The sequence below is a fragment of the Rhagoletis zephyria genome, unplaced genomic scaffold, assembly GCF_001687245.7.
Source record: "Rhagoletis zephyria isolate East Lansing unplaced genomic scaffold, Rhagoletis_zephyria_1.1 Rzeph_scaffold_02583, whole genome shotgun sequence".
NCBI lineage: Eukaryota > Metazoa > Arthropoda > Insecta > Diptera > Tephritidae > Rhagoletis > Rhagoletis zephyria.
Window position 1 is genome coordinate 40513 of NW_016159667.1, and position 12443 is coordinate 52955.

The window sequence follows — 12443 nt, forward strand, 5'->3', positions numbered from 1 at the left end:
TGAGTTTTGAGGGGATGCCAAATTCAGACATAGCGGCGTATAGGCAACTCCTTTTAGTGCTGTCAAAAGCGGCTTTAAAGTCGACAAATAGGTGGTGAGTGTTGATGCTTTTCTCGCGGGTCTTTTCCAAGATTTGGCGTCTTGGTCTATGGTCAGTTCATTGACGGTGGGCTTCAGTCCTTCACACAATACGCTCGATAAGACCTCGTCACCTATGCTTAGAAGGCTGATCTNGTGCTGTCAAAAGCGGCTTTAAAGTCGACAAATAGGTGGTGAGTGTTGATGCTTTTCTCGCGGGTCTTTTCCAAGATTTGGCGTCTTGGTCTATGGTCAGTTCATTGACGGTGGGCTTCAGTCCTTCACACAATACGCTCGATAAGACCTCGTCACCTATGCTTAGAAGGCTGATCTCGCGGTCACCTTTCTTGTGGATTGGGCAGAGCACACTTAAATTCCAGTCGTCGAGCATGCGTTCGACTTCTTTTGTTAAAAAGACATTATTTTTTCCTTACCCATTTTACAACTTCTAGTGATGTGCTGAGTCAATACTTTAAAGTATTGATCGATATTCGGTACCGATTTAAAAAGTATCCAATACTCTCGATACTCGGTACCGAAACATTTAGGTTTCGAATAAAAGCGCACATAGGCCAAAAATATGGAAAAAACGGTTCAGGGGAGACTCGCCTATAAAAACCCGAATGTAGGAGCCAATAGAGCTTTTAATACGGATTCAAATGAAAGATGTATATATGTCGGTTCGAGGCCATAATGCAGAGAAACTCTTACTTGTTTGAAACATTTTTGTTCCAGCTGAATCGGACGATATCATTTTTGTAGGCCTGGGGGCAGATTCTGTAACCAGTTAGCGACAATTTTCGAATCGGCATCGGTTTTGTTGACGTATTATATGAAATATTTTTACGTCAACAAGTGCGATGTCGATCCGAAACTTGTCGCTAACTGGTTACAGAATCTCCCCCCTGAAAGGCTTCTTCATCCGTAAAAGCATTTTTCTTGAACCTTAGATCAACTAAGATTAAAATTAAAAAAAATATTTCTCTGTTGCGATAAGTTCAAGTGTTTTAGCCGATATATAAATTAGTAATTAAAGTTTTTTCTAAACTTGAAATGCATATAATGGCGAAGGTTTAATGTAAAGAATCGGTATCGGGTACCGAAAAGGAAGTATTGGGTACCGAAATCTTTTTTAAGTATTGGGTACCGAGTATTGGGTACCGAAAATTCAGCACATCACTAACAACTTCACGTACTTCAAAAAAGCGCGGTAATAATGATTGTAGTTAGTAATGGAACTATGAATATCGGATATTGTATATTGTAGAAATTGTGATGGCAATTACATAAATGAAGTTGCCAATTACTTTAACTATTTGGTTATCGAAAAACTTCCTAACGTTCTTAAACGAAACGAACTGGCTGACAGTTGCAATAGTAAAGAATAAAGATGTTTAATCTTCCTCTATTTAAGTATGTATTTTACCCGTTCTCCCTTTTGGGCCCAATATCCTCGGAAAACGGAGAAAATCCCTTCACCTGGCATCGCTGGCACTCCCTAAATATTTTTAGATTTCAAAATAAAAAATAGGGGTATATTTTTTTCGGTTCAGAACAATCCTAGGGGGTGGCGGCATTAAAATTCCGTCTTTATTGTTTTTGGACCACTCTAATGTACAAGTACACCGTATTAGTGCATAATAAACTGTAGTACTTACAATCTTTAATACTGCATGTTATGTATACAAACGATGTATTAAAATATACATATGTACAATGATTAATTTTGCTTAAATTATATTAGTCGTTTCCTTAGCAGGTATAAAACTTCTACCACAATTGTGCGTATTAACTTACATTTAACTATTAACTAAGCTCGCCACTGTGCTTCAAAAATTGTTTCTTTCTGAACCAAAAGTTCAACTCTGTAACTTTCATTTGGATAACTTTTACCAAAGAGTGCGCCGGATGAGTGTATTCGGTTTTAGCATACTAAACTTTGTTGAAGTATGTATATAAGTACCTAAGTACTTTATTGAATTTCATTGATAGACAGTTGCAAAAAGTTTGTCTCTATTCTATCTCAGATAAAATAAGGAAACGATATTTATAACGTGTCCTGAACTGTCTTTTGATTTCTTCACTTTGGCACTTTTTTCACTTTACTTATAGTTTTGCAAACACTACCTTGGCTGCTTATACGGTCAGCTGGCTCTATGGAATCATCTAGTTGGTTGATTTTTTCAAGCTGCTGTTCATAGGCTATCTTTTGTCGTTTAGCGCCAGAAGTTGTGTTTTTATCAACCGACGCTTTCTTTCTTTTCATCGCCGTTTTAAATCTTTCTTCGCACTGTTTCCAACTTCTGCCATTAAAGTCAAGAGACATCCACATGTCTTTCTTGCAGCGGAATTGTTTTAAAGGACCAATATCCGGCAGGTAGGTTGCGTAATTGTCCAAGAGCAGGCGGGTTTCACCTTCTGTCCATACTAAAAAAAAAACAAGGACAATCATATTGTGCATAATGCAAATTGAGTATCGAAACTTTTTAAATCTACATACCAGTAACGGTTTTGCTACAGATGGGCTTTCTGGTTCCATTTCAAATATCTTATTACACCAGAAACAAATGAATACTAAAATGGAAAATACTAATTTTGCTCCATGGAAGGGCAACAGTTTTTGTTAGAATCGAAATCACGATTAGTTTTGAATACTTATTGGAGCATAAGCTAGGCAGGAAGAGAGAAGTGCGGCTGCAATTGGGCGTCTGTCTTGAAGCAAGCGGCTCGCCATATAAACGTATATTCGGTTGAAAAACCACCCCCGCCCGAAGAGGGTCATGCGCTGGATTTGGCATCCGCCACTTAAAAACTAACTCCGGAAAACGGGCCATAAATGGGGAAGCAGTCTCTGCCAGGCTGGCCAAGTTCTTTGCATCGCGAACACTCCCAATGCCTTCTCTGCCTCTTAATCCGCTTCGCCAAACCGTTCGCTTCGCCAGTGATAATACCACCCTAATTCCGAAACGATTTCCTATATTAAATAATTTGAGATTCGCCATTTAAGGCCTTTTCCATTGCTGCCGACGCACGGTTTAAAAACTAAAAACCGCGATTTTACCAATTGGTTTCCGATCTGTAAAACACAGCCGATTTTGAATTAGGTTTTCGAAAACATGAGTAGTCCTCTTGCAAAGTGCGCTATGTATATTTTTTTTTTGATTTTTAGTTTTTGGTGGTTAACGTACCAGTATTTAAAGTAGTTTCATGTCCACTAACAATACAGTGCAAAATCCTTATATATTCTGAAAAAAATAGCATCAAATATTAGCTACTCTAGCAAAAGTCGCTATAATACTTACTTTATGTATATATACACTTTCGAAAGTCTCTATAATATTTATTGTACGTATTTATACAAGTTCGAAAGCCTCCATCTTCTAATGAACTTAGAAAACTGCAAAAAAACTTGGTAGTTTCTGCCTAGTGGAAAACGTCTTAAAAAAGAAGCAGACCAACCTTCATGGAAGAGAGAACTCGAAAAGCTTAAAAAAGCTGGCTATATAAACTTATTATTTCAAAACTCGCTATATTTAATTTCTATATACAAAATTTGCAAAAACTACCACACTGTTATTTTGATTTTTAATGTTATTAGGCTCTTATTTATTTAAATTTTCAGATAATAAAAAGAAATATACAAGTTGGATGTTACTTTTTGTTGTAGACGTTTTTTTAAATTTATGGCTTACCATTATAAAATCACATAACGCTGTTTGCAAGTGGACTACTCACATATTAAAGCCAGTAATTAAAGTTCCAACATTTTTTTTTTTGTTTTTGGCAATTTCGGGACACATTCCTTCTTTATCGGCGCTGTACCCGCCTAATCGATTTTGCCTGAGTCCAAAACAGCACGCCAGTCATTTCCCGTCTNTTTTTTTTTTTGTTTTTGGCAATTTCGGGACACATTCCTTCTTTTATCAGATTTTGCCTGAGTCCAAAACAGCACGCCAGTCATTTCCCGTCTGTGCCAACTGACGCCAATTGGAAATGCCAAGTGAAGCCAAGTCCTTCTCGTTAAATTAAATAAATCACATGAAAGGGAGTAACCTTGTCTGAAACCTCGTTTGGTATCAAACGGCTCTGAGAGGTCCTTCCCAATTCTGACAGGGCCAGTGTTACCGTTGTGCGACTAAAGTGTCAAATTTACACTTTTTGGAGATCGATGCCCCCTGACATCGACTTTTTAGAAGTTGGGTTATTTATTCTAAAAACTAACTTGTATATTGGATTCGATGCTTTAAAAATGTCCTGATTTTTGTTCACAGAAGTCTGGCCAAAGTAGGTAAGCCGACTCTATATCGCGCCACGAAAAGCCTAGTTCAATGACTTCGACTAATTTGAATTTTCACAGGAGAAGCAAAAAACCTTTTTAATTTGCATTGGAAATGCTTAAAGATCTGTTTTAAAGATGCTAACAAATCTTGTATCTTTATTAGATATGGCTTTTAATTTTAGAATAATGGTGGACTTGATAGCCGGATAATAGAATATATATATGTATGTAAATTACCGTATTTCCGCAAAAGCGTAAAATACGTAATTTTGCATTGATGATGGCGGTATGTACCCAGTGCGAAAAGTCGTAAAGCATTTTTTTTCTGTGTATTCTAATATATCCAATAAGTAAAAAAATCGTATTAAATCACATGCATACATTCCTCGATACTAGGTAATGCAGAATTGAATGCCATACTTTTCATGGGACATCGCCGTGGTGAAAAAATGCATTTTTATACCCGAGCGCACTTGTGCACAAGGGTATATTAATTTTGTTCACATAACGGTTGTTTGTAACAGCCAAAACGAATCGAGATAGATATAGACAAATGTATACATAAATGATCAGGATGAAAAAAGAAATCGATTAAGCCATGTCTGTCTGTCCGTCCGTCTGTCCGTCTGTCCGTCTGTCCGTCTGTCCGTGTACACGATAACTCGAGCAAAAATTGAGATATCTCAACGAAATTTGGTATGTAGGTTTCCCTTAATCCAAGGTAGGTTGGTATTGAAAATGGGCGAAATCGGACTTTAACCACGCCCACTTCCCATATAACGGTAATTTCCAGAAATACGAAAACTGCGATATTTTAGTAACTACTGAAGATAATTCACTCAAAATTGATATTTACAATAATTTTTAGACGAAAAATAAGAATATTATAAATTTTTGGAAAATGGGCGTAGCCACGCCCACTTATGGTTACATGTGTATATCTTGGTAACCGCTGCACCAATTTCTTCCAAACTTGGCACAGTTGTTGGCCTTGGTACAGCATAAAAAACCGCCGAAACTTTTTAAAATCGGACAATAACCACGCCCACATCCCATATAACGGTAATTTAGAGAAATACAAAATCTTCGATAAATCAGTAAATATTGAAGCTAATTTATTCAAAATTGATGCTTGCAACAATTCTTTACCAAGAAATACGTTTATGGTAAAATTTTGGAAAATGGGCGTGGCACCGCCCACTTATGATCACATATAAGTATATCGGTAACCGTTCTACCAATTTGTACCAAACTCGGTGTGGTTATTGTACTTGCCACATATAAGCAAAACGTTGAAAATTATTGAAATCGGACTAATATAACGGCCGCTTCTCATATAACGGTAAATTTCAGAAATGCTTGAAACTTCAATATTTCGGAATTGAAGGATGCCAATTTACTCAAAATTGATACACCCCGGCTTACCATCTAGCGGAAGGTTTCGGAAAGGTGAAAAAACATATATTAAATACTTGCGCCGGGTATTTAATGTTCGGCTCCGCCCGAACTTAGACTTTCCAACTTGTCTAATATGAAAACGGATGTTTTATTGATTATTTTTCCGACTATGATATGTATCCTACATTTTCCCACTGGGTAAGAAGTACAAACAAATGTGCGTTTGTAAATGAAAGGTGCAGAAAACTTAAAAAGTTAAATGCTTGTTACTAAACACCTCTGAAAGGAAATAGATCAACCCCAAACAAAATATTTACAGGAGATTATTATGTACACGTCTCTAACCTGTATTCGTGTTTTATTTTTTTTATTTTTTTTATTTATAGCACGTATTAGCTTACATAATAATGCCTAAAATACACATTGATGTGTTCCCAATTATGTGGCACAAATGCAAGAAAACACAAAGTCGCGCCCACGCTTTGCCAAATTAGCTGCATTATATGTATGTATGTATGTATGTGCATACGTAAATTAAAAGAATAAAATAGTCAACACAACATATTTTTGTGCTTTGATATGAAGATGGAAAATGACAAACAACCGACGATAAACAGCCACCGACAAACAGCAATGAGCCTAATATGTTTACATTAGGTGCGTTCGTTTAAAACAGTAAACAGTAAGTGAAAAACATTCAACAGCAAAGTTCCGGCGAAATGTCATCTGTTCTCTCACAAGAGAAATATCCCTGCAAAAATCGTGACTACTCCATGCATGCTTGTAAAGAGTACTCCCTAAGGACCAAGGAATACTCCAAAATTAACCACAATTCATATAAAGAATATGGTCCACTTAACACTACGATGTCCTAGGGCAGGACCATATACTCCATCCCTGCATTACATCAGAGTAGGACAAAACTACTCCAACATATTAACAATGGCATTGTTGTTATATTTTTTCGTTTGTACACGCTTTTGTTCTTCACTTCTCAGATGCTTTTTCGAAATTAATAAAAACCAAGACGAAAATTAAATATACATGTTGCCTCTGACGGCATTCAAACACGAACATGCTGGGAGCTCACAACTAACAGCTAGCATCTCTACACGTTCAGCTACAGCCAGACATGCAAATGTGCTTTCAAATGTTCAACTTCAATCAGATTTCGTTAAAACACGAGCAGTTATCGGGTAACAAACAATAAGCTGGCGCAGAGACACGAGTTGGTCCGCTACAGCATGACAGAGGCACACTTTTGTAAGTACTCCAATATACCACAAATAGACTACATGGTCCAACGATTTTTGCAGGGACATCCAAAATAGTACGCGAACAGAAAATTTGCAGAAACTTGCAAGTTAGACGAACAGCTGAAGGAATTTTTGTTTACATTCAAAATTGTAAAATTTAAAACGTACGAAAACTCATCACAAAAAGTTTTCCTGACACAGTTTATTGATTAAATGAGTAACTACTTAGTTCTTACAAGTTTAATTAGTCGCATTTTATCATTTTAACTTCCAAACCATCAAATTCAATTTTGTGATTTGCGTAAATTCCTACCAGCTGTTTTCCTGTTGGCAAAAATTTTTCCAGCAGAAACAGCAGCTTCCCCTCAAAATTAAATGTCACTTTGCTCTCTCAATTTCCCCTACTTTGCAAGTTTTTTGCGTACGCGACCGCAAAAACCTGAAAGTTTTGGTTAAATATGAACATTTAACAGCTACGCGAACGCAACTATTGAGTGAATACTTTTTGCAAGGGGCCCAGGCTAACGTGCAGTGCTTATTTTACAACACTAAGTTCACTAAGAGCTGTTATCGAGTTTTTGCAGTATCTTTATTATTATTCAATTCACGCTCGAACGCCGCCCTGCCCTAATATTTGCATTGAATCCAGGTTAAAAAAAAAAAATTAATTCACTTTCATTCCAAGCGCAGAGTACTTATACGCTCCGTTGCACAGTGCTTACCTTCCATATAAAACATGGGCAAAAATAGAATTATATTCGCCTTGGTAGAGAATTGTTACAGAAACGAGCTACAGTGAATCAGGCTAATCAGAACAAATCATTTATTGGCAGTGTATGTACATTGTAATAAAATAAAAAATAAAAATACGATGTCGTAAACATTTCGTTTGACACAAATATTATTTTAATTGAATTAAATTTACAAACAGGTGGCAACCCACTTCATTATATTTGCAAGCTAAAATCTTCTTAAAACCTTCTTAAACCTCTTTCGCCTGACTCCCACACAGTGATATATATCTGTTTTAATTACCTAATTCCTAATACCTAATTCCCCTAATTCAAATGGAGTTATATTTTTAAACAGGTGGCAACCCTCCTACATACAGTTAAGATTGATACCTAACTTTTAGTAACTTATAACTTACTAACTAATTATTTATTTATTCTTTTAACAGGTGGCAACTCTTTAAAAAAACTAACGTTTCGCGCAGATCTGATGGAACTGACAAAAAAATGAAAAAATGATTTTATGTAAGTTTTAATTTTCTCATTCGAAATTTTAAACCCCGTACTATTAAACAAAATAATAAAAAATAAAATATTTTAACATATATATTTTATTCATTCCATTAAAAGTTACCATTTTTTTAATTTTTATCAAAAAAAATTGTTTTTCTGGAATACTGTCGGGACACCCTGTATTTGATTTCATTCCAAAATTTTTATTCTCTGCTATGTATATGGATATAAAAAACGTCAAACCAACATTTTACTTCAAAAAATGTATTTTTGACATTTAATTCCGTGAAGAGCTTTCGCATGACTATGCTCGGATTAAAATTCTGTATAAAATTTGTTGACTTTAGTGGCTTCCTGGCGGAATATTATTTATTTCACAGGGAACTTTCTGTTTATATTTAGTGAATAAATTACCTTTACAAAAATAACAAAAACGTTAACACTGTAGACAACGAATTTTTCGATTTTTGCCCACTTAAGCCGCACTGTGCGTCGTGCTGGTGACTGTGCGACATGCTTTGGCGTATAATTCTATAGGCTTGCAGTTTAAACATTTTCAGCCACAAGATTTGTTATTTTTCCCTTCATAAAATACTATAAATGAAATGCTTTCACACCGCTTACCCTTCTTTTGACTTTATAAAGTTCCCCACTCCTTGTACGCATCTCCCTTGAAATACTTACGTATTCGGCACATTTCGCATCTGCCGCACGCCCAGGAAGACCACAATCAGCGTACCGTTGCCCAGTACGCCCACTATGAAGATGAGCGCAAATAATACCGGTACAATGTACGTTTCCGGCCGCATTACGTACGGCACAAATGGAATTTCGGTGGCCGCCATTCCATTCACGTCCATAGCTGTGCTATTGTCGGCTGCGCTGTGGTTGCTGTAGTCGGCAAGACTGGTTGTTGTGCTCATGGTGTGCACGAAATTGTCCATGAAAGCAGCGAATCCGCCGCCATCGCCGCCTCCGTCATCCACTATCCTGCTGCTGTTTCCGACACTGAAGCTTGTGACTGCCGTCGCTGCGGTAGCTGCTGGTGTCGGTATTGCCAATTCCCTTAGTGACAATGCTTCATTAGGAGGGATTGAGGCGACTGAAAGCATTGGAATCGTTGTTTGTGTGTGTGTTGGGACTTCATTTTGTATTGCGGTGGAACTAAAGCTGAGGCTTGCCACTGCGCTGTGTGTTAAAGTAGCCACAGCCAACGCGGCATTAGCAACGCCATAAAGTAATAAAGTTTTCATGTTTATTTTTTTACGTTTGTCCTGTTTGTTAATATAAGGGCGTGGGTGAAACTCGGATTTGCAGGTCGTTTCGCTGTGTTTCCGGGGAGGCGTTGAGTGGCCACTTTACTGTTGCGTTTTGGTTTGCTTATTTAATTTGTTGTTGTCTCGTTTCGGTGTCGTTGTTCTGTTCATGCCGTTGAAGCTGAAAAGTGGATAAATAGTTCGTAATTAATGGGCCACTTGCTGAGTTAGGATGGTACAAAGTAATTTAGTTGCAATTTATTAAGTATGTTGCCAAAAGGAGAGATTTGTGTACTAAAGTTATTAACAATATACAAAAATATAATAATATTCTAAATTTTTGTTGTAATTGCTGTAGGCTGGTCGATCTACTTTTCCATATGCAAGAAAAACACTTTTTCTCCACTTCTTTGCCCAACGTATCGCTAACTACCTTAGCATCATCAGGGGCGATTCTTTATCACAAATATCAACAAAAAAACAGAGGAAAAACAAGGTTATTTAAAATAGAAATTGTGAGCTTTTTTGGACATATAAAAACTAATCATTGGTAAACAAACATATATTTCTGTTTTGTACACAATCACCGCCCCTGATGATACTAAGCGCTGAAACACAATGCCGACGAACCGCGAATTTTTCGCTGCGAATGTTCGCTGTAAAAATTAAAACACACTGTTGTATATGAGAACGCACACTACCAAAGCAAACGACGACGTTCGTCCCACGACTGTTCGCGACCAAGGCGAATTTATACAAGGTGGTGTTACTGGCGAATTTAGGTTACAACAACAACAACCACATGCAGTATTGTTGGTGTTATGTCAAGTCTCAATTCGCCCCAAAGTTTATATGTATGTTGTTTTTGCCTTTGATGGGTGCGCTGTCAAATCGATAAAAGCAAAAACAAAATACGTGTAAGGCGAAGAAATCAGCTGATCTTACAATACCACCTTGTATAAATTCGCCTTGGTTCGCAACGATAGACTTATTTCTATTGTCGTCACTGGCGGCAGCGGCAAAATGCGATCCATTGCGGTCATATGCTAAATATTCTGAAGTTTTTAAATCGAAATTGAAAAATACTGTATTAGTTTTTGTTAAAAACTAATAATCTTATTGTTTGTAAAAATTTTAATTGTACCTTGTCATAAGCAGCTGAATTCGTTGTCGCCGTAGTTGTGTTTTACTGAGCGAAATTTTTGGGCGAAAGTTGCCGCCGTCGTTGCACTACTGTGCGAAAATTCGCTGTTCGTCGGTATTGTGTTTCAACGGTAAGGTAGTTAGCGAAACGTTGGACAAAGAAGTGGAGAAAAAGGCTGACTTCCAAAACGTATCAATACAATGTTTGGAAACTGTAATATTGCGGTATTTAAACTATTTGTATATGCAGAGTTGCGACACATTGCAACAATATACATTGCATATTTTAAATATTCAGTATAGCAATGAAATGTTTTTCTGAATTTTCCATTTCTTCAACACCAATGCTAACCAATAACAAACGAAGCATCAACTTATACCATGTTCTGACCGACAACGAAAACACTTTGAAAACGAGTTTTGGGACTGTTCACACCGACTGTTAGTGTTTTCGATGACATTTCTTACATCCTCTGATTACAGTTTTGCTACGCAAAGATCGAACCAAAATGCTTTTCCCTCATTTTCTTTTCATTAGCAACCTCTTACTGTCATTTTTATTTTTCTTTGGCCAGCCAATTAACAATAAATCCGAAATGGCGTATTAAAGATGATAAAATATGACTTCCACTTCGATAAATAATCGAAAAAAACTAGTGAAGACACCGATTGGAATGGGTGGAACGTGAGTTTTCAAGTAGTTTTCAGCGAAAACTGGGTTTCCTTTGACAGACTTTACATGGACGAAAACACAAGTTTTAGGTCGAAAACCAGTTTTAGCAACGAAAACATGTTTTCGATGTCAGTCAGAACATGGCATTAGTTTCTGATGCGCTGATTGCTCTAGCGATGCGTTTCGATAACTTTTCGGATGCGTTTTGGAGCAGTATACATATACAGCAAGAATGATAGAATACAAGATTGCGCCGATCAGAGAGGATTCTGGAGAACAACTTTTGAGTGACGTCACACTGGTGCAATTGCGAGAGAGAAATGCCAAAACGTGAGCAAGAATGGAAGAAGAAGAAAAAATGTTGCAAGGGAAACGTAAACAAGTTGCACAAGTGTGACGTCATGCAAACAACGATTCTGTCAAATTCATTATGAGAGGAATAGCGGTCCGAGATCGGCGCAACCTTTGTATTCTCTCAATCGTGCATATACAGTATATTTTGTAGTTCGACGTTATGGAACCTTATACTTTGTACGTATGCAAAGCAATTTACGTTTTGGAAGTCAGTCAAAGTGTTTTTCTTGCACATGGAAAAGTACATCGACCAGCATACAACAATAACAACATATAACAAAAAAGTCGATCTAAAAGCTTACAAATATTCTAATTTTTTATTTTACTGTAAAATAAAGCTAATATACATACTTAATATGACTTTGCTTTTAATATTGACCCGGACGGACTGGTGTGCAGAAATTTCAGCTTTTAAAAAGCATTTGAGTTAAATCATAGATTGTAGACATTTACTTTTTCAACTAATTCATACTAATTTCAACTTTAATATACCTTTATAATAAATATTGTTGATACAATATAAGAACACCTACAAACTGGTGACCCTGACAGCCGACATTCACATTCACAACAGAAATACATGGTAGGGAAGTACATAGCCGCATCTTGGCAAAAAAACGTACTCCCTGTTCTGGTACTGGAACTAAATCTGGTTGCATCCACCAATCTGCGCTTGCAAGTGAGTAGGTTGGGACAACCACAGCCTCGCAACATGGCACATCAGCAAGTCTATCTTTGTGCTATCAATTATACTAGCTTAGA

General features: G+C 36.9%; 1 protein-coding gene across 2 annotated transcripts in view; it reads right to left on the reverse strand.

Annotated features, from left to right (window-relative positions):
• LOC108367205 (neuropeptide CCHamide-1 receptor-like) overlaps positions 1 to 9686 on the reverse strand; it is a 43117-nt gene extending 33431 nt beyond the window's left edge. For both annotated transcript variants that reach the window (XM_017621800.1, XM_017621799.1), the window contains exon 1: positions 8940 to 9686. In XM_017621800.1, the coding sequence (XP_017477289.1) occupies positions 8940 to 9508 (569 nt within the window). In that variant the 5' untranslated portion in view covers positions 9509 to 9686. The remainder of the gene's footprint in view (positions 1 to 8939) is intronic.
• Positions 9687 to 12443: the final 2757 nt, after the last annotated feature.